The 24,640-nt window shown below is 35.7% G+C and overlaps 1 protein-coding gene across 6 annotated transcripts in view; it reads left to right on the top strand.

The window, feature by feature from the left end:
* atp2b3b (ATPase plasma membrane Ca2+ transporting 3b) overlaps positions 1 to 24,640 on the top strand; it is a 608,455-nt gene that overhangs the window by 385,463 nt on the left and 198,352 nt on the right. For 4 of the 6 annotated variants that reach the window (XM_028813571.2, XM_051933859.1, XM_051933860.1 and 1 more), the window contains exons 7-8: positions 1,073 to 1,114; positions 21,415 to 21,579. In XM_028813571.2, the coding sequence (XP_028669404.2) occupies positions 1,073 to 1,114; positions 21,415 to 21,579 (207 nt within the window). The remainder of the gene's footprint in view (positions 1 to 1,072; positions 1,115 to 21,414; positions 21,580 to 24,640) is intronic. The other 2 variants (XM_051933861.1, XM_051933863.1) reach the window with 1 other exon arrangement.

Here is a 24,640-nt window from a genome sequence, read left to right as displayed (position 1 = left end):
TTTGTGATGCTAATTATCTTCCATTCATAAGAGCTTAAGAAGAAGTGGGAGAATGTGAACTTTTAATGGTATGAAGTTGGTTTGGTAAGGTCATTTTTAGAAAGCAGACCTAAACATTATTACTGTATATGACATGTAAAGGATGGTTAAAAGTTTACTTATACATCGTCTTTCTACAGCATGCTGTGAGACAAAGTACTTTTGTAGTGTGTCTCAAAGAGTGTACAGTGTTGAGAAACACTGCTTTCTAAGCCTTTAGGTCTGATGGCCCTTTTCCGCCCTGTTCTTCACAAACTATGAGCCAATATTGAGCTGAATATAATGAAATCAATACAAACATAATAAGCATAATCAGGAGGAACATATTTGCCAATTAAGACCTAGTGTTAGATAGAGTATTTTCCCATTTTCTATAGCCAACACACTCAACATACAAGGGTTGCTTAAGCATGTCAGTTGTTTAAAATGCAGTACATTATTTTCACATGATAAAACTGCTTAATGTAGAACATTTTAAAGACATTTTATTTGTGAAAAGAAGTTTATTTTTAGCAAATGTGTAATTTATGTGGTGACCATTTTGTGATTTCATAAGAATTGTATCACCAAGCTTGTAGAAGAAGAATGGATCTCAGGATGTATAGTTCCTTAGAAGTTTAATGCACTACCTTAATACTTTACTATGTTATAAAAACAAAACTTTTTCTTTGCATGTGTTTGCACGCAGTCCCAAGGGCTTTTATATCAGAGAGGAACTGAGTCACATAAAAGAGGTTGGTAATCTTGTTAAAACAGAAAAATGCAGTATACGCTTAGCTACTGTTCCAATTCTCTGCTAAACGATGATGGTTAGTGCTGAAACCAGTGAAAGTTTTGTAGCGACTCTTTTGTTTTCCAAATATGTACTTGATGTTTTCAAGAGAAACAAAGACATATGTACTCATTTGCTCTGTTATGTCGTGTATTCATTCCTGTGGTGTTCCTTTTGTGTCATGGCCTTTCCATTGTATATGTGGCATGATGTGTCACTTCTCATCTGTTTTCTGTGTTTGTCATCCTTCTTTCATTGCAGGCAAGCAGCAGGACGGGGTGGTGGAAAACAATCAAAATAAAGGTAAAGTTGCAAAAAAGATAGACAAATGTTTTATGTAAGTCTTTAAAATGGGACATAACATTCTCCGTAGACATACCCATCCTAACCAGCAATTTTTCACAACGGCCATGGTTATTGTCCAAACTGTATTAGTACGATTTTTGGCAAATTGAAGTAGCTGTCATTGATTTAGCTATACACATCTGAGCACTTGAATTACCTAAAAACCACCCATCCACAATCTTCCTAAAGTGTGTATCCATACCACTTTAGTTAAACAATCCATAATGCACCAAATTATTTCAATCGAGTTTTGCATTTTTAATCTTCTGTGTATAAAAATACAAGCTAATGTTTCAATTAATGTCATTGTTCAGCTTGCCACCTCAGAATGAGATGCATCTTACATAGCTTTGCAGAGGAAAAGTAATGCTGAAAATAATTTAAACAAATGTTAACTAAACACTAAAGCTTGGGCATTAGTTTATGTTCATCTAACATCCAGGACTTGTGTGAATTTAAAAAAAAAGTCAGCATACTCCTAGATTTACTGGTGTCTATTTACTGGCTTACTTGTTCATTTACCACAATAAAAGTAATGCCCTTTCCAGTATTGCTCTGTGTCTGTTCCATTTATCTACATAAAGCACAGATAGTTTGGTATGATTGCTCGGAATGCTTATGTTTTATAGAAGATGGTAATACACATTCATGGTGTCTTGACATTTAAAAGCATATAAGGACATATGGAACAAAAATCAATACACATTGCCACCCTTCTCCTCAGGCAACAGCAGCAGGAGATGATCACATGGTGACTTATTACTATCTGTAGGGTGATGTAGCACAAGCTGTTCATTCATTTACAACATTAGAAGACCACAGAAAAACATAACTGAAGCAAAAAGACACTTTGGTGCTCCTAACAGTATACACTGACAACAGTGGTAAATCATGGTAGTGGCAGTAGAGCATAGCTGACTTTTAAAGGGTGTAATCATAGCTATGGGATCATGTGTATATTTGATACTGTAATAATTAGACATTAGACTACACAAACAATAACTTGTTTAGAGCTGAATTTATTTTTATTCTTCCATTATATACTGGTATAAAGAACTCAATCTCATCACTTCATTCTCATCAAAATTGAGTATCCTTGGCCTGTTATATAACAAGCCTGTCTCCAAATATAGGAGTCCTTACAGCTGGCTTTTTGGGAAATTAAGAGGTATTATGAGAGCAGTGCATGGGCAATTGGTGACTAGTTTTGCTACTGGTATCATTAGATTTGTATCATTAGATTTTATGCATATGTTGATGAAGAGCTATTGTAGCTAGACAAAAGTAAAATTACATTAGTAGTAGTATTATAAATTGCACAGAGTACAGTGAAATTCTTATTACAATTCTTACTTATATGTCCGTCAAACATGCAACAGGTTGCCACTCTCTGGCACCATAATAAATGCAAATGTATTAAAATACATAACTTCACTGTACTTAATAGAAAACACAAATCAGCTAACTGATGTACACCTTACTCCTAGTCCCATTCCTGAAACATTGTGAAAAAAATTCTTCAAAAATCTCCAGTATAGTTAGTTATACACTGTGGTCCAGGATTGCTTCATTGTTCCCTTTTAAGAATGTTCCTAAGACCAAGATTGTTGTACAAATGACTTGGATGGCTTTGTTACTTTTGTGCAGGACTATGTGGTAATGGCTCTCCTTTGTTTAGACACTTGGGTGTCTTGTCTCTCCGTATACTTTACAAAAAACTTTTTTAGAACTCAGTTCTTAAAATACTTGCACTTTACTGTATTTTTTCATTTACCTAGTTGTTTAATATGCCACTCCTTTGAAACAGATTGTATCTTAAATCTACAACATTTCCATAATTTTGTAAATGTATTTCATATTTCGAGACAGCAGTAAAGTATGGAAAACAATTTAAGTTGATAAAGAAGTTTATTTGATTGAAGTATGGAAAGCCATTTACGTTGAAAAAGCAGTTTATTTGATATCAGAGCCCTGCCTCAGATTATATGACTGATTTTAAAAAGATACCTAAACAGCCAGAGAGGCTCTGAAGGCCTACAACTGTTTACACCTTGGCTAGATATTTTTATGATGTGTTCTTCTGAGTCACTGACATCTGTGAAAGATGGTGGTATTATGTAACTGAGCTGAAAGGTGCCGTTTTTTTTAGATTTTCACAAAAAGAACTTTCAGAGATATGCCATTAAGTGGTTATTTTTATTGTTCTCACAAAGCATATTTCTTGGATGATCTCAAGCAATGATAGAAAAGGGATCTTTCAATTAAAATTTCAGAAAAAGGCTAAGATTCATCCTCTAAGTAATGTCACCAAACATGTGCTATGTCATGTGTTTTGGCAATTTCTACACTAAAACCATTTTTGGGAAATTCTTGTATTTCTCCTGTAGCCTCGGGTTAAAGAAATCACTCATAAAACTTTAATGGCAGTCAATAAAGTTAAAGAAAAGCAGAAGCAATAACTTTGGGGTTATGCAAAATCTGTTGGGCTATTCTATAGCACAGTTCTTGCACATAGATACATTTTAAGCTGGAATACTTACAATCTACTTTCTATAACTCTGTTGGAAAGTGAAATTGTACATTGTTTCAATGTAATATAATATAATTAATGTGTAATTTATATAATATATCAAAACTTGGAAAAAAATCAAATTCTATGAGGATCTGTTCAGAAATTATTCAGAATTCATTAATGTAATTGTAAAGTAAACCGAGCCTGTCCTGAATATTTTCATTCTTTAAAATGTTTTATTCTATATGAAGAACCACTACAGATGAGGCTCCCTTGTGGCACAGCTCTCTAAATTAGTTTGGAGTTGAGTGCTGAAATTAAGATTGATGGATTATCTTTGGAACATATTACTGCATTAACCGTTAGCCAAATTCTTTTATTTAATCACCTTTCTTATCATACAACAAATTGTGACAGGCCACAATCTGATTTAGAACAGTGAAAACGTGAGAAGATGTAGCTTGATGTGCCTCTTGAAGACAGAATTTTTTAAGAGTGTATGGCTTAAAAATGTAAAATATGCAGGCAGCAATGTTAATTTTTTTCAGAGCAAGAAAGGTTTATCATTTAAGGCATTTTGTTTCGGTACTTGCCATATTATTTTTAATAATAAGAAATGAAAAAATACTTAATTTTACTTCAATAACTATTTGATTTTATATACAAATATCCATATAAAATAAGCCTAATCTTAATTCAAATTCTTTAAAATGATTAAACATAAAGATTATGGTAGATTTTTTGAGTCTTAATTTTTTGTTTTAGTTAACTCATACTAAAGGAAGCATTGTCATGTTATTTTGATTAACTATTTGATGTGTGTGAAACTCATCTGAACCATAACTTACGTACATTTCCAGATGGCTAAATAAATATAGTGAAATATTGTTAAGGTTTTTGATACTCCCATTTTAATTGCAGTGTACATTTATTTCAACTTCTACAATTAAGTAATCTGATACAGATTGTAACTCCAGCTGTCTGTAAACCTCAATAACATAATATAGCATGAAGTCTTTAGCAATTTTTATATAGAATGCCTCACTAAAGAAAAATACAAAAAAAATAACATAATAAAAATTGGAAAATTGTATAATGTACAGTATATTAGTACAAATAATTGAAGCAAATTTACTGTATCAAAATAAATTAATCAATTTTTAAGTAATTAAAACAAAAATACTTCCCTAGTTTACAGTTAAACAGAATATTTCACATTATTAATGTCCGAACAGAAAGAATCAGTGAATTTGTGTAATATTCTCTATAGTGCCTTTCATACTGAGTATCAAAAAACTATGTATTACCATTGCATATTGTATATGCATAAATATATATTTTTATAAATGTATATTTTATTTATTTTATTTTATAAATATATAAAATCACACACACAGAGTCAGGTCCATAAGTATTTCGACAGTGACACAATTTTCATCATTTTGTCTCTGCATGCCACGACAATGGATTTGAAATAAAGCAATCATTATGTGATTGAAGTGTAGACTTTCAGCTTTAACTTAAGGGTTTACCAAAAATATTGAATAAGTTGTTTAGAAATGACAGCCGTTTTTCTGCATAGCCCCCTCATTTCCAGTGGCTCAAAAGTATATGGACATTTGACTGACAAGTTGTTAAATATTCCATGGGAGAAGTTTCCTCATTATTTCAATAACTATTAACTAGGTAAATGGTCTGGAATTGATTCCAAGTGTGGAAGCTAATATTGGAGAAACAAAATCAAATTTTCTTGCCCCAACCAGAAAGAGAGCGGCAGCATTCTGGACCAACTGTAACCTGCGTATCAGGGATTTGCTAATCCCAGAATACAGCAAGTTACAGTAATCAAGGCGAGAAAAGATAAAAGCATGAGTAGCTTTCTCAAGATCCCTAGAAGATAAAAAAGGCTTGATCTTATCTAAAATACAAAGCTGGAAAAGCAATTCTTGACTACAGAATTAATCTGTTTCTCAAAAGAGAGGTTACTGTCAAAGATAACACCAAGATTGCGGACTTGAGGTTTGCAAAAGACAGAGAAAGAGCCGAGAAGTCCAAAACCAATTTGGGCTTTAGCTGATGGACCCAGTATAAGCACCTCCGTTTTATTTTAATTCAGATCAAGAAAATTATTAGCCATCCAGGATCTTAGTTCAAAAGGACAGTTGTGCAGTTGATTCATTGCAGAGTTACAGATGGGAATATAAACTTGTGTATCATCAGCATAGCAGTGAAAAGAAATGTTAAATTTCCTAAAAATAGCTCCAATAGGGGGAAGGTATATAGAGAATAAAATAGGACCTAAAATGGATCCCTGAGGAACACCACATTTAAGAGGACCAGTAGAAACAAAAGAGGAATTTAAAGTCACTGAAAGTGTCTACCAGTTAGATATGACCTGAACTAGTTAAGAACAGCCCCTTTAAGCCCAACAAGATGTTCAAGCCGCAACAGCAATATCTCATGGTCAGTAGTGTCAAAGGCAGCGGACAAGTCAAGGAGGACAAGCACTGCAGCGCCACCTGAGTCAGTAATAATAGAGATGTCATTGAATATTTTCAGGAGGGCCGTCTTAACACCATGGTAACTCTTAAAGCCAGTTTGCTAGATCTCAAATAAATTATTGGAGTTAAGGTGATCAACCAATTGATTATAAATAATTCTTTCTAATATTTTAGCCAGGAATGGCAATTGGGAAATCAAGTGAAAATTGTCTAAAACTCCAGGATCTAATTCTGCCTTTTTTAGACAGGGACACAATGCAGCATGTTTAAAAAATGAGGGCACAACCCCCTCGTTAATAGAATCATTGATAATGGCTAGTAAAGGTGGACCCAAAACATCAAAGGCTTCCACTAAGAGGTGTGGTGGTACAATATCAAGGGGACTGAGAGTAGGTTTAAGAGTGTCAATAGTAGTTTTTCATTTTGAAAGTGAGACAAGATCAAAAGATTCCAAGACAATGCCATGATTAACAGTAGGAAGTTCATAGCCAGTTGGAACAATACCACAGCGGATTGTATCAATTTTACTGACAAAGAATGAAAGAAACTGCTCACATGAAAGAATAGTACTATTTAATCCCGTCACAAAATGAGTGTGAATGGCCGCATTAATTGAATTAAATAAGACCCTAGAATTCTTAGAATGACGGGATACTAAATGAGCGAAGAAATCATGTTTAGCTTTCTTAACTGCAAACTGGAAGTTAAATAGAGAAGTCCTAGAAACAAGCAGTCCATCTTTTTTCCAACGCCGTTCCGCAGTTTGACAGGCGTGGCGTAGCGGTCGCATAGTTTCATTTAGCCAGGGAGCAGGTCTTCCCTTATTACAGCGTATCTTGAGTGGAGCAATTGAGTCTAAAACCATTTTACAAGAAGAATTAAATTCTAAAACAGAATCATCGATACCATCATATTGGACATGTACATCAGGACTAGAGAATATGGTTTAAAAATTGGATATAATAGAAGAATTTAAAAAGCGAGAACAGCGTGGAGCACAACTAGTAGTAGGAACATCAACAGTAATATTCAAATCCATCATTATAGAAAAGTGATCAGTAAAAGAAACATCACATAAATCAATATTATTAACTGAAATATCACGTGTAAGAACAAGATCAAGGGTGTGACCGACGGAGTGAGTTGGTGTATTAATATGCTGGATAAAATCAAATGAGTCCAATAGTGATAAAAAGTTAAAGCAAAGGTTAAAACAACACAACAAAGTCTAGAAAACCACAGAAGACAACTGTGCTGGATGATTGCAGAATTCTGTCCTTGGTGAAGAAGAACCCCTTTACAATATTCAGCCAAACTAATAACAGTCTCTGGGAGGTAGACCTATCATTGCTAAAGTCTACAATCAAGAGAAGACTTCATGAAAGTAAAGACAGAGTGTTTACCACAAGGTGCAAACCTCTGGTAAACCACAAGCATGTGAAGGATAGATTAGACTTTGCCAGAAAATTTCTTTGGATAAATGAAACTAAGTTCAATATTTATATACCAGAATGTTGGAAAGGGAAGACTATGGAGAAGAGAAGAAACGGCTCATGATCCGATGAATACCACATCATCTGTGAAATGTAGTCGAGGCAGTTTTATGGTATGATTATGCAAGGCTGCCAATGAAAGTCAGTCACTAGTGTTTATTGATGATATGACTGCTTGCAGAAGGAGCAGGAGAAATTCTGAAGTGTATAGGTCTGTAATATCTGCTCTGATACATTCAAATGCTGCAAAACTGATAGGATGATGTTTCACAGATGTAAAATGAGCCAAAACATACTGCAAAAGCAAACAAAGTGATTTCAAGGCAGAAAGGTAGAATATTCTTTAATGTTCAAGTCAATCAACTGACCTCGACCCAATTGGACATGCATTTCACTTGCTGAAGACCAAACTGATGGCAGAAAGTCTAATGACACAAGCAGTAACTAAAGACAACTTCATTAAAGGCCTGGCTAAGTATCACTAGGTTGGAAACCCAGCACTTGGAGATGGCCATGGTTCCAGACTTCAGGCAGTCATTGACTGTAAAGGATTTTCAACCAAATATTGAAAATTATCATTATATTTATGATTGTTAGTTTGTCCAAATACATTTTAACCCCTGAAAATAATGGGACCATGAATTAAAATGTCTGTCTTTTCTAAATGGCTCATACAATATTTTTGTTAAATCCCTTAAATTAAACCTGAAAATCTATACTTCAATCACATCAAAATAATGAAAATTGTGTCACATATTTTATATATATATATCTATACTAATAAAAGGCAAAGCCCTCACTGACTGACTGACTGACTGACTGACTGACTGACTGACTGACTGACTGACTGACTGACTGACTGACTGACTCACTCACTCACTCACTCATCACTAATTCTCCAACTTTCCGTGTAGGTAGAAGGCTGAAATTTGGCAGGCTCATTCCTTACAGCTTACTTACAAAAGTTAGGCAGGTTTCATTTCGAAATTCTACGCGTAATGGTCATAACTGGAACCTGTTTTTTGTCCATATACTCTAACTAGCAAAATACCCGCGCTTCGCAGCGGAGAAGTAGTGTGTTAAAGAAGTTATGTAAACATATATATACATATACATATATATACATATCTACATATACACATATCTACATATACATATATATACATACATATACACATCCACATATACATATATATACATACTAGCAAAATACCCGCGCTTCACAGCGGAGAAGTAGTGTGTTAAAGAGGTTATGTAAACATATATATACATATACATATATACATATATATACATATCTACATATACACATATCTACATATACATATATATATATATATATATATATATATATATATATATATATACATATACACATCCATATATATATATATATATATATATATATATATATATATATATATATATATACACACATATCAACATATATATACACATACATATACACACATACATACACACACACATATACATATATAAATATACACATACATACATAGTGCGTTGTAACACGGGCTGTGATTGTTACATAGGAGGGAGACGACAAATCACAGCTTCCCGCTTTCTAATCGGGCCTGTGATTGGTGCTTTGACGGATTCCCAGATCCCACAATATCTCCCCTTAGGAGAGGCGTTAGGCAAGTGTAATTAAATAGCGGTGCTGCAAGTTTAGCTTTACACCTGTTTTTAAGGCTTATTGACTGAAACGGGCTTTCACGAAAAAAGTTAGGGCTTTGCTACAGGATACACCCTCCACAAGTTAAGGAAGTAAAAATAAAGGTATATATTTCTGTTTTATTTAAACCTTTTTAGTTTGTATGCGGGCGGTATGGTGGCGCAGTGAAAGGTGCCAGTTAGGAGACCCAGGTTCGCTGCCCTGCGTGGAGTTTGAATGTTCTCCCCTTGTCTGTCTGGGTTTCCTCCGGGTACTCCGGTTTCCTCCCACAGTCCAAAGACATGTACGTTAGGTGCATTGGCGATTCTAAATTGTCTGTGGTGTGTGGGTGTGTTTGGGCGTGTGCGCCCTGCGGTGGGCTGGCACCTTGCCCGGGGTTTGTTTCCTGCCTTGTGCCCTGTGTTGGCAGGGATTGGCTCCTGTATTTAGGATATAGCGGGTTGGATAATGGATGGATGGACATTTGTATGCATAGCCCCATTTGCCCGTTTTCATTTTTTTTCTTTCTTCAGTAATATTTCAGCAAACCCGGAGCTTGTCAGTTCAAATCCTTGTACTGACACCACTGTGTGACCCTGAGGATGTCACTTCACCTGCCTGTGCTGCAAAAAACAAAAGTAATGTAACAAATTGTACCTCAGATGTTGCAAGTTGCTGGAATAAAGGCATAAGTCAAATAGATAAATATGTATTATACACATAGGAACTATTCATTTATTTTCAGTTAAGTCATCTGTAGCAAACCTTTATGAATGAGGGTTTCTCCTTTTTAGATAGTGCAAACTGTTTCTTCTTCATTGAGGTTTTCTCTTGGAGAGCTTTTTTCATTTCATTGAAAATTAAAGCAACAGCTGCCAAAATATGTAGCTTTCTTATTAATTTTTCAACATTGTGTAAAATAACTTTATAAAGTAACATAAAAGGTTTAAATACTGGTTATCCTTTTACACTAAAATATTACTAAAGAGATACAAAAAAAGTAAAATGCATATGTTGTTTTTCTTTAAGGAGATTAAATATTACTGAAGAAAGAAAAAAAAACTAAAACAGCCAAATGGGGCTATGCATACAAACTTAAAAGGTTTAAATAAAACAGAAATATATACCTTTATTTTTACTTCCTTAACTTGTGGAGGGTGTATCCTGTAGCAAAGCCCTAACTTTTTTCGTGAAAGCCCATTTCAGTCAATAAGTCTTAAAAACAGGTGTAAAGATATTGACAATAAGCTACACAAACCTACCAAGACATGCAATCGTTTAAATCAAGGCGCGAGTTGAAAAACACCATCCCATACTATTAGTTAACGATTAACACATTTCTATATGTATTGTAAGCATACAATACAACTGATAATATGTTGTGCTTATTTATCTGGTGTACCGACATTTTTGCGCGTTTAACGGCTGAAATCCAACGTGGTTTGTGCCCTTCAGAATGAAAACAGTTTGCATTTACCTTTTTAATAAAAGGCGAGCTTTTAAGCCTGAGAAATCACCCCGTAAATGCACACGTTTAATTGCACATGTGTTAATACTGGTTATCCTTTTACACTAAAATATTACTAAAGAGATACAAAAAAAGTAAAATGCATATGTTGTTTTTCTTTAAGGAGATTAAATATTACTGAAGAAAGAAAAAAAAAAAAAATAAAACAGCCAAATGGGGCTATGCATACGACCTTAAAAGGTTTAAATAAAACAGAAATATATACCTTTATTTTTACTTCCTTAACTTGTGGAGGGTGTATCCTGTAGCAAAGCCCTAACTTTTTTCGTGAAAGCCCGTTTCAGTCAATAAGTCTTAAAAAGAGGTGTAAAGATATTGACAATAAGCTACGCAAACCCACCAAGACATGCAATTGTTTAAATCAAGGCGCGAGTCGAAAAACACCATCCCATACTATTAGTTAACGATTAATAGCATTTTTTATTACTCTTTAATTTAATATTTTTTGCTGCTGGAGTATGTGAATTTCCCCCTGGGATTAATAAAGTCTATCTATCTATCTATCTATCTATCTATCTATCTATCTATCTATCTATCTATCTATCTATCTATCTATCTGTCTATATGTATTGTAAGCATACAATACAACTGATAATATGTTGCGCTTATTTATCTGGTGTACCGACATTTTTACGCGTTTAACGTCTGAAATCTAACGTGGTTTGTGCCCTTCAGAATGAAAACAGTTTGCATTTACCTTTTTAATAAAAGGCGAGCTTTTAAGCCTGAGAAATCACCCCGTAAATGCACACGTTTAATTGCACATGTGTTAATATGTATGCTTACATAGTATTAAAAGACACTCAACAATTAACGTCATTTACCTTTGTTCCCACGTTTGACTTGTGCTGTAAATCTCTTCCTTGTTTTCAGTTCACGTGATTACGTAGGAGGCGTGATGACGCGATACGTGACTCCGCCTCCTCCATTAGAGTATATGGACAAAAAACAGGTTCCAGTTATGACCATTACTTGCAGAATTTCGAAATGAAACCTGCCTAACTTTTGTAAGTAAGCTGTAAGGAATGAGCCTGCCAAATTTCAGCCTTCCACCTACACGGGAATTTGGACAATTAGTGATGAGTGAGTCAGTCAGTCAGTCAGTCAGTGAGTGAGTGAGTCAGTGAGGGCTTTGCCTTTTATTAGTATAAATATATATCTATATATATATATATATATATACATATATATATATATATATATATACATATTACGATTGTTATAGTTCTCTTTGTATACCACGTTGTCAGTTCAAGCACACTCTTGAGAATGCAACGTATAGTTGTACAGGAGAAAAACAATCTTGCCTCAAATCAATGGCAACCTTTTGTAGGTCTATGAACTTAATTTAAACTTTAGGTTTACACGGTGCTTTGTTTCCGACGTGCTGCGTTCAGTCAGTTCACGTGAGCCGCTCTCTTGTATGATGTTGCAATGTCCACGGCTTTATTTAATGTTAGCTAAGACCCGGCACTTAAAAGTTTCTCGCTACAGCAATTTTAACTCCGTTACAAAGTCATCCAAAGTCTCGTTTATACGTCGTGTCTTCTCATTAAACTTGTATCTCGCGAATATGGTATTGCAAACGGCAGCGGGAGATTTCTATAAACTTAATTTAAACTTACAGTTTACACCGTGCTTTGTTTCCGCAGTAGCGAAGTGATCACTCCTGCTGCGTTCAGTCAGTTCACGTGAGCCGCTCTCTTGTGTGATTTTGCGATGTCCACGGCTTTATTTAATGTTAGCTAAGACCCGGCACTTCAAAGTTTCTCGCTACAGCAATTTTAACTCCGTTACAAAGTGATCCAAATCTCGTTTATACCTCATGTGTTCTCATTAAACTTGTATCTCGCGAATATGGTATTGCAAACGGCTGCGGGAGCGTTTCTATAAACTTAATTTAAACTTATGGTTTACACCGTGCTTCGCTTCTTATTGTTTCGCTGCCTTCTCAATTGTGTACGTACTGCGTTCACAGTCAGTTCACGTGATTACGTGGGAGGCGTGATGACGCGATATGCAACTCCGCCTCCCACAGCCAGCGAGCTGCAGTCCATTACAGTATATGGACAAAAAAGAGGTTCTAGTTATGACCGTTACGCTTTGAATTTCGAAATGAAACCTGCCTAACTTTTGTAAGTAAGCTGTAAGGAATGAGCCTGCCAAATTTCAGCCTTCCACCTACACGGGAAGTTGGAGAATTAGTGATGAGTCAGTCAGTCAGTCAGTCAGTCAGTGAGTCAGTGAGGGCTTTGCCTTTTATTAGTATAGATACAAATTTACACATCTACATATATATCTACATATGTACATATATATACATACAAATATATACATATCTACATATATACACATACATATATATATATACATATGCACATATATATATATATATATATATATATATATATATATATATATATATATATATATATATATGTATATCTATACTAATAAAAGGCAAAGCCCTCACTGACTCACTGACTGACTGAGTGCAAAATGTTTCTTCTTCATTGAGGTTTTCTCTTGGAGAGCTTTTTTCATTTCATTGAAAATTAAAGCAGCAGCTGCCAAAATATGTAGCTTTCTTATTAATTTTTCAACATTGTGTAAAATAACTTTATAAAGTAACATAAAAGGTTTAAATACTGGTTATCCTTTTACACTAAAATATTACTAAAGAGATACAAATAAAGTAAAATGCATGTTCTTTTTCTTTAAGGAGATTAAATATTACTGAAGAAAGAAAAAAAAAAAAAACTAAAACAGCCAAATGGGGCTATGCATACAAACTTAAAAGGTTTAAATAAAACAGAAATATATACTTTTATTTTTACTTCCTTAACTTGTGGAGGGTGTATCCTGTAGCAAAGCCCTAACTTTTTTCGTGAAAGCCCGTTTCAGTCAATAAGTCTTAAAAACAGGTGTAAAGATATTGACAATAAGCTACGCAAACCCACCAAGACATGGAATCGTTTAAATCAAGTATCATTACATCTTCCTTAAAGAGAAGTAAGGCAGTACTTATAAGCTTATATATATATATATATATATATATATATATATATATATATATATATATATATATATATATATATATACAGTATATATATATATATATATAATATATATATATATAATATATATATAGACATACATACATATATATATATATCTATATCTATGTATATATATATATATCTAAATCCCCGCGAAGTACTGCTTTTAAATTTTTATTAAGAAGAAAACCTTTTTAAATTGAGGGAAAATATCCCAATAACAATTTGTTAAGGATCTGTTTTTTTGTGAAGCAGCCTTAACACAGCTTTTCCGCTGTTTTATAAACGAACGCCATATAAGGTCTTCCTTTTCCTTGCTTCGCCAAGGAAGGAGCCTTTTTATTAAATCCAAGGGTTCTTCGCTTTTTTTTTTTCTTTTTTTAGGATTGTTATAGTTCTGTTTGTATACCACGTTGTCAGTTCAGCACTCCGGTTGTAATATGACCAAGCGGTGCAAGCACACTCTTGAGAATGCAACGTATAGTTGTACAGGAGAAAAGCAATCTTGCTTGAAATCAATGGCAACCTTTTGTAGGTCTATGAACTTAATTTAAACTTTAGGTTTACACGGTGCTTTCTTTCCGATGTACCTGCACTCATGAAAATGTCTGTATGCGTCAGTCGCTCAAATCCCCGTGCTTCGCACCGGCGAAGTACTGCTTTTAAATTTTTATTAAGAAGAAAAGAAAACTTTTTTAAATTGAGTGAAAATATACCAATAACAATTTGTTAAGGATCTGTTTTTTTGTGAAGCTGCCTTCACTCGAGTGATCACTTCGAGCTTTAAGCCTGAGAAATCACCTCGTAAATGCACACGTTTAATTGCACATCTGTTAATATGTATGCTTACACAGTATTAAAAGACACTCAACAATTACACAGTATTAAAAGACACTCAACAATTAACGTCATTTACCTTCGTTCCCGCGTTTGACTCGTGCTGTAAATCTCTTCCTTGTTTTCACTTCACGTGATTACGTAGGAGGCGTAATACGTGATGACGCGATTCGTGACTCCACCTCCTCCATTAGAGTATATGGACAAAAAACAGGTTCCAGTTATGACTATTACGTGTAGAATTTCGAAATGAAACCTGCCTAACTTTTGTAAGTAAGCTGTAAGGAATGAGCCTGCCAAATTTCAGCCTTCTACCTACACGGGAAGTTGGACAATTAGTGATGAGTGAGTCAGTCAGTCAGTGAGTCAGTCAGTCAGTGAGGGCTTTGCCTTTTATTAGTATAGATGGAGGAGGCGGAGTCACGTATCGCATCATCACGTATTACGCCTCCTACGTAATCACGTGAAGTGAAAACAAGGAAGAGATTTACAGCACAAGTCAAAACGCGGGAACGAAGGTAAATTACATTAATTGTTGAGTGTCTTTTAATACTGTGTAATTGTTGAGTGTCTTTTAATACTTTGTAAGCATACATATTAACAGATGTGCAATTAAACGTGTGCATTTACGGGGTGATTTCTCAGGCTTAAAGCTCGAAGTGATCACTCGAGTGAAGGCAGCTTCACAAAAAAAACAGATCCTTAACAAACTGTTATTGGTATATTTTCCCTCAATTTTAAAAGGTTTTCTTTTCTTCTTAATAAAAATTTAAAAGCAGTACTTCGCTGCTGCAAAGCACGGGGATGTACTGTATATATATAGATAGATAGATAGAGATATATATGTATATATAAATAGATATATATATATATATAGATAGATAGATAGATAGATAGATAGATAGATAGATATATGTGTATGTATGTAGATATGTATATATGTGTATATATATGTAGATATGAACATATGCATATGTATATATATGTGTCTGTATGTGTATATATATATATATATATATATATATATATATATATATATGTGTGTGTGTGTGTATGTATGTATGTGTATATATATGTTGATATATGTACAGTGGAACCTCTAGATACGAGTTTAATTCGTTCCAGCACTGAGCTTGTATAGCGAATTTCTCGTATCTAGAACAAACGTCCCCATTGAAAATAATGGAAATCCAGTTAATCCGTTCCGCATCCCAAATATATTAACATAAAAATTAATTTTCCTAACAAATAACACTGATAAATTATATATACTGTAGTCTACCTTTAATAAATAACACTGGTAAATAATATAACTGATTATTAAAAAAATCAAAACAGGTGTCCAAAGTGCAATAGAGCATTCAAAAAATCTTTAAATAAATAATCCTTAAAACAGTTGTGAAGTGGAGGTTTAAAGTACATAAGAATAACAATCCTTTAACACGAGGTTAAAACGTCAACAGGAAGCAGTCTTCAAAAAACAGATGACAATCCCCGGTGCTTCTTCTCTGTTAGCGTCTCACCTGCTTCTCCCATGCGGGCTCTGCAACAGGCGAGACACTTAATGCAGCTGACCTTCTCTACACCGTCCTGCTTCAGCTGTTTGGCTCGCCTGTTCAGCTACACGCGAGCCTGTACTCGCTCGCTCTTTCGCACCGACTTCCTACTGCTGCGGATTCCTGCCTCCTCCTGCAACCTCCGTTCTCTCTCCTCTCCTCTCTTTTCTTTTACTTCTTCTCCCCCTTAACCGGCTCGTGCTTCTCTATATATGCGGGGAAGACATGGCAGCTGCTAGGGTTACCACTTTTAATACAAAAAAATAAGGGACGCATACGTATTGATTCAAAACGGGACGCGCAATTTCATTCTCAAATACTGGACGATTCCGTATTTTAAAGGACGGGTGGCAACCCTGCCCAGCCCATCAGCCACAGGACAAATCATGGATGTGGGCAGTTTCCCACCTGTGCACTTAGGTGAGAAACGCAGACACCGCAGATCGCCCTGCGGCTTGCTACAGCTACCACGCCTCCTCGCTAAGCCGCGAGCTATACCCACAGCCTGGCTCGTGGCTCGTTACGTGAGCCAATGCTCATATTTAGATCTGAATTTTTTGCTCATACTTTCCTCGTATTTTGAATTTCTCATATACAGAGGTGATCGTATCTCGAGGTTCCACTGTATATATATGTGGATGTGTATATGTATATATATATGTATATATGTAGATATGTGCATATATATATATATATATATATAAGTATATATGTTTATGTATATATATGTTTACATAACCTCTTTAACACACTACTTTTCCGCTGCGAAGCACGGGTATTTTGCTAGTATATATATATATATTTGCAGTTGGAGATCCACAAAGGGAGAAAAAACGAATCACGTATCATAAAATAGTTTTATTCCTGAGCTTTCAACCCCTATCAGGGGTCTTCATCAGAGGATAATGCTTAGACTTACGAGAATCAAAGGCAATATATAGCAACACATTCAGTATGGGGGGGGGATTAGGTGACTAAGTCAGTATGATCAAGGGGGGGGGGGTTGTATAGTTTAATTAATGTGTATATGTCCTTCTTAAGTTGGCATATGCTGGGTTTATGTCCAAGTGTCTGTTGATGGAGTTTTCATCTGATAGCCAAGACTCGGCCAACTCTCTGGCGCTTTTTGTGCTGGCCTTAAATTTTACTTTTACGTTGTCCCAGTTGAATGTGTGTCCTGTCGATTTAGTATGTGCATATATCAAAGATAGTGCGTCCTTTCTTCTGACAGCATTGCGATGTTCCTGTACACGTGTTGAGATTTTTTTTTGACGTTTGTCCTATGTATACAGCTGAGCAAGAATTGCATGGACATTTACATCAAAAGAAATAGTGACGCCACCCTGACCACAAGTGTTTACCGCAAACAATGCTACGCAGACAAGATCCTACACTACGCCAGCAACCACCCGGTATCTCATAAACGGAGCTGCGTGAAAACCCTATTTAAACGAGTCCACATGCATTGTAATACCAAGGAAACAAAAATTAATGAGAGACGCTATCTGTTTCAACTTTTCACTTCGAATGGATACTCAAAATCATTCATTAATCGGAGTCTACACAGCAGACGCCAAAGGAATCAGCATACAATCGACGTAAATCAGAACCCCCACCCCACCTGGCATTCACTCCCGTATCACCATAATGTGTCAGAAGGCACGGCACGCACCCTGACCAAGTGGGGCATCAGAATAGCACATAAACCCACCAACAATCTGCGCATGGTCCTGTTTAATGCTAAAAACAAGAAATCGACAGCCGAAACACGAAACGCAGTTTATAGTATTCCATGTGTGTATGTATGTACATGTAAATTAGAAAAGATTACAAATGGCAGGAGGCACATGTAATGTTGTTTAATTAATTAGAATACTATCTCTACATTTTAAATGGGCTCAACTTACTAAATGCTTTTAATACACAAACCACATAAAATATAAAGTATTTGTTCTGCCCATGAGAGCTTTGAATGCTCATTCTCTACTAATGAATAACAGATTTGAAGATGCTGTAAATCCTAGATATTCATTCAATAAGGGCAGATACAGATGAAAAAGGTTAACCTTTCCTGAAATCACTATGTGATTTTTATCAATTTATCAATGTGACAAGAAAGAAATGACACACAATTTCATGGTGGTTTTTCTCTTTTTCACATTGCTGGCTTCCCGTGATCCTGAAAAGGAAAATGCACAGTATACTGTATATAGACATTGAATAGATGAATAATAATATTTCCATCTCAAATCTGGTTAATGGATAAAAAATAAATACATTAATGGAATACTCAACCCAAAAATGATTTTTTTATATGTCTCTAGGGGGCTCAGCCCCCTGCTCACTTTGCTCGCCAACCCCCGGGTTTGGTTAAACGCATATACAATTTAAAGAGATTAATTTCATGGGAATTGTTACACATGCATTATTTTCACTTTTACTTTAAAACTTCAGTTAAAATAATATTTGGAATTAACTTTTCTTCAAGATAGCAATTGAATTTTGATTCCGTGTTTGGATTTACATTGTGACAATGCAACGTATAACTGCCCATGAGTGAATATCGTTTCTTTCTCTCTAATAATTAAACTGACTTTTTCGAATGTTTGTCCCTGTGATTTGTTAATTGTCATAGGAAAAGCTATTCTCATGGGAAACTGTAAACATTTTAATACGAATGGCATATCAAGATCTCCTTTTGTGTCTAATGTTATTCGTGGAATATGTACTACATTACCTTTCTTGTTGCCTGTTAAAATTTTACATGTTAGAATTGTTTGACCAATTTTTAATACAACTAATCTTGTTCCATTTCATAGTCTATCGCTCATACATAAATTACGTAATGACATTACGATTCATCCTTCTTTCAACAGTAATTCGGCCGGTGGAAGACTGGACAGTATTAACAATTGTAGATATTCTATGGGATATTGTAAATTGATGTTTTCATCTTCCGCACGATCACCACCAACTGCTTCTGCTTGATACGCATTTAATCAATTTAACCGATCGACAATTTTCGCTTTAATTCGTTTGACTTCTCGCTTCCTTATTTAGATGAATGGGTGATTCTAAACTGGATCTTTGAAAGTGTGTATGTGTGTGTGTTCATAAGTAAGCCCTTTAATGGATTGGCGTCTGTCCAGGTTAAGTGCCAGAATGCATCTGATGACCATGCTCTTGTTTGAAAATAGTTGTAAGTAGGGCGTGACTTGAAAGAATCTCATGGTAAAAGTCTCTGTCTCATGGGACTTCCTTCCAAAAAGTCTCTTCAAAAAGTCACGTCTTGTTGCAGGATTAGTCTCATCTCGTCCCAAGATTTTTTTTATTATAATAGAGAGACTTATCTCATGTAGGTTGTTGTGATGTTTTTCATGCAGAATAGCGATTTGAACATTTCTGATAGAACAGAAGCACTGGACAATACCAAATAATATCTAAAATGTCCAAGAAAAAAACCTTGTTACTCATGTCACATAATCTACATGTCAAGTCATCCAGTCGTATGTTCACAACATACAAAACACATAAATTTTTTGATATAATATTGTTAAGTAAATAATACCTTCAGAAAATAAAAGTAGTCTGCAAACTGGAAGCCCCTTCACATGGGGTCACACTTTTAAACTAAAGACTCAACTATCCCCATCATTCATTGGTAAAGATTCCTGTTTTCAAGTCAAAAACATGACCTAGTGTGAAGGGGCTTCCTGTTTGTGGACTGTTTTCATTTTCAATCTTCCATGTCACTGGTACGCTTCTTCTAATAGTCATCATACAGGATTCTGAAAGTAACTACATCACACTACTAATTTGTTAAATAAGAGCTTTTATTAAGAGAGAAAGAGTGCGGACCACAAGAGAGAACCAGTTCAACATTTGAATTCATCTGATGCATTTAGCATCTTTCAGATGGATTACAGCAGTGTTTCTCAACCCTTTTAATGCTGCATCCCACATATTCCCATGTAAGAGTATTTATGACCCACCAGCACAAGTGGTTGAGAAACAGTGGTTTAGGGTACTGTATAGAGCACTTCACAAATTTTGAAGGTTTAGTGGTAAAAAGGATGTCACAAGGAATAATAAACATAAAAGCTAGTATTTAATATCCTACGTCACAATCTGAATATGCTGAAGGACAAGTGACCACATTAATCAAAGAGCACAAACCAATTTATCAAGCGAGCCTTACCATTTCATAGATAGGCCAGTGTTTAACTCTACAGTATGTGTATGCCATACCTTGTGTCTGTTATGGCTCAAAGCAAAGCAAAGTGATTTTTGTTAATATGGCTTGAGTGCCTAGGTGCTTAGAATATGCAGAAGTACAGAAAATAATTAAAAGGGGCATACTAGTAACTGATAGATGTAAAAACATTAAGTCTAGGCTAAATCATAATGGATAGTTATTACATATGATCATCTCAAAGTGCATCAGCTAGCAAAAGTAGATAGGCTTCTAAATGCAGAGACCAATTGATCTTCCTTCTCATTTTCTGGCAGATTATTCTTGTGTATGATCTTTTTCAATACAAGACTAATTCAGAGACCTATGCTAGTTACGGCTTTATAAGTCTAAACGAAGAATTTTTTGTCTGTTCTGAATTAAAGTAAGAAATGTCTGCCTGTCTGTCCTTTCTGCATATTAACAGGCTGTCTATGTCCCATGATCACTATTAGTTTTCTTTGTACTTGATTTTACATAAAGTTGATATGTTTTTTCAGGCATATACATAGTGCTTCTGCCACACAGTTATGGAGCCTACTCTAAAATTACTTTCAGAATTGCATTTGGAGTCAGGGAGGATCCTAAAATCCTTCTGAATGGCAAGTGCTACATCCTCCTTGTGGCCTCTAAACTTAGAACACAGACCAAATGCCTATGTGTTTTGTATTGTGAGTTTTCAAGCAGCCCACTCTGGACTACAGTCCCACATTCTTCATGTAACCTAAAACCCATCAAGAGATTTGTTACACCAGTTGCCTTCAGTATGTATACTGTATGCAACAGAAGTGCACATATTTTAAGTAGGTTCCGTTGTAGCTTTGTATTACACACTTACCCTTCACTGCCTTTTTATTGTTTCTCAGCTAAGAAACAAGATGGTGCAGTTGCCATGGAAATGCAACCACTGAAGAGTGCAGAGGGTGGAGAAGTAGAAGAACGTGAGAAGAAGAAAGCCAGTGTTCCAAAGAAAGAGAAGTCTGTCCTACAGGGCAAACTAACAAAGCTGGCAGTGCAAATTGGAAAAGCAGGTACAGTCTCCCTTTCTTTTCATAATCGCCAAACTGCGCTTTAAATGATATTTAGTAATTTTTCAATTTGTCTTTGCACAATTGTGTGCTTTCATTTTCCCTTGACACTTGCATTGTTAAGTAAAGCTGTTTTGTGACTTTTACAAGAAAATTTAAAAATGCATCTCACCTAGTTGTTTAGAAATAAGAACAGTAGTGCACATGACCAAACATTAAACAAAAGCCTTAAAATCACCAAACAGACCCCTTCAATGCATCAAAGCAACTGACTTCACAAAACATATGTCTACATTTTGGCTGAATGCTTATGATAACAAAACAAAATTTGGAATAACTAATTTTATTACAGATATTTAGGTGGAGGGGAATGATGGTTATTCTCTTCAAGTTCACTATTACTGGTAGAAATAAAGTTTCATGTAAAGATGAGAAAACATAGCAGGCAGTAAATGGTCATTTTGCAGCATGGGTAGGGAAGGGAGTAGAAGATTGAGAAATAAATGCAGTTACAAAATAAAAAGAAAACACATACAGGATTTTAGTTCCATTACATAATCCTTATTTATTTCTGCCACAAGGCAGGCCGAAAAAAAGATCAAATAATATAATAATTTAAAGCACTACATTGATGGCACTGATGTGTATTTCATTGTTTTAACTTTCTAATTCCTCTTAGTTTTACAAGATGGATTCAGAAGAAGAGGGGTTAGAGATAGAGTTGAGGTGATGTCTCTGGTCTACCACAGGGGCATGTTCTTCAAAGCTAAGCAAATGAAAATGGAAAATGAGTTAGTGACTACACTACCTTAAATTCCTTCCCCTGTGAACCCATTAAATCAGTCCCCATTAGAGACTCACCAAGCCAATGTATATGGCAGCATGCTCTTACAAATATTAAGCACAATACCTTGCTAAAATGGTACACATGGGTTGTGGCGTTTATTTTACATGAATATATATTGAAAAATACCGGGATGTGAATCTATGAATTTGTCATGTCCACTTCCATGAGGATGATTATTTTCTAAGAGGAATAAGAACAATGTTCCTGTTCATTCTTTTCTAAAGCCTGTTGCAGTTCTAACCATCATTCAGAAAACTAATTTTCCCACTGAGGAAAATGAATATTAGGGTGAGAAATACTAAAGTATAGATAGATAGATAGATAGATAGATAGATAGATAGATAGATAGATAGATAGATAGATAGATAGATAGATAGATAGATAGATAGATAGATAGATAGATAGATAGATAGATAGATAGATACTTTATTAATCCCAAGGGGAAATTCACATACTCCAGCAGCAGCATACTGATACAAAAACAATATTAAATTAAAGAGTTATAAAAATGCAGGTATAACAGACAATAACTTTGAATAATGTTAACATTTACCCCCCCCCGGGTGGAATTGAAGAGTCGCATAGTTTGGGGGAGGAACGATCTCCTCAGTCTGTCAGTGGAGCAGGACAGTGACAGCAGTCTGTTACTGAAGCTGCTCTTCTGTCTGGAGATGACACTGTTTAGTGGATGCATTGGATTCTCCATAATTGATAGGAGCCTTTTGAGCACCCGTCGCTCTGCCACGGATGTCAAACTGTCCAGCTCCATGCCTACAATAGAGCCTGCTTTCCTCACCAGTTTGTCCAGGCGTGAGACGTCCTTCTTCTTAATGCTGCCTCCCCAGCACACCACGGCGTAGAAGAGGGCACTCGCCACAACCGTCTGATAGAACATCTGCAGCATCTTATTGCAGATGTTGAAGGACGCCAGTCTTCTAAGGAAGTATAGCCGGCTCTGTCCTCTCTTGCACAGAGAATCAGTATTGGCAGTCCAGTCCAATTTATCATCCAGCTGCACTCCCAGGTATTTATAGGTCTGTACCCTCTGCACACAGTCACCTCTGACTTTGCAATTTTCTAGCAAAGTCAATACAGACAACTGGGTGATGTGTAGCTGTTGTTAATAGATAAGTACATATAGGCAGGATCAAGTCAAATTAATATATTTTCCATGCATCCATGCATCTATCAATTCTTTTTCTCTTCCATATTTCTCCAGCAGTGGTTCACAGGGAGCTAGTGACCAACTATTTATGTGCTTCATTATATAGCATATGCATTTCAGTATGCATGTGCTTTTAATTTCAAGTTCACTATTATTGTCATGTGTGTACAATGAGATTTTTACTTGCATATCTCCCCAGACCAGTGAGATTACTATACTATAAAAATAAGTGCAACAAATAAATCAAATCCAAGTTAAAATTCACAATATAAGAAACACACATCAGGTATGTACATGCTTTTATCAGTGTGAGTGGCTGAGAAGCCTTATGACCTAGGAGTAAAAATTGTCCCAGAACTTTGTAGTGAGATATCCATCCATCCATCCATCCATTTTCCAACCTGCTGAATCCGAACACAGGGTCACGGGGGTCTGCTGGAGCCAATCCCAGCCAAAACAGGGCACAAGGCAGGAACCAATCCCGGCAGGGTGCCAACCCACTGCAGGACACACACACACACACACAGCACAATTTAGAATCGCCAATCCACCTAACCTGCATGTCTTTGGACTGTGGGAGGAAACCAGAGCGCCCGGAGGAAACCCACGGAGACAACATGCAAACTCCATGCAGGGAGGACCCGGGAAGCGAACCCAGGTCCCCAGATCTCCCAACTGCGAGGCAGCAGCACTACCCACTGCGCCACCGTGCCTTGTAGTGAGATAGTTCTGTACTATTTGACAGAATGGAAGAGGGACAAATTTAAAGGTGAAGGATGGCAAGGGTCTTTAATAACACTGTTTGCCTTTCTAAGATGGCATATGTTATCATATCTCCTAAACAGAAGGGAACTGTGTACTAGTATTTTGATCATACTCTGAAGTGCTTTGTGTTCCAGAGCTGAGCGAGTGCCATACCAGGATGTTATGCAGCCAGTGAGGATGGACTCCACTGTGTACCTGTAGAAATTGGTAAGCATAGTTGGAGGCATCCAGACTTTTACAAGTGATTAATATAATACCCTTATACTGCTATTACCATCAGGGCTTTT

Source organism: Erpetoichthys calabaricus, chromosome 11, assembly GCF_900747795.2.
Source record: "Erpetoichthys calabaricus chromosome 11, fErpCal1.3, whole genome shotgun sequence".
Taxonomy (NCBI): Eukaryota; Metazoa; Chordata; class Cladistia; order Polypteriformes; family Polypteridae; genus Erpetoichthys; species Erpetoichthys calabaricus.
Note: the sequence above shows the minus strand (reverse complement) of the source record. Positions and strands in the feature narration are given on the sequence as shown.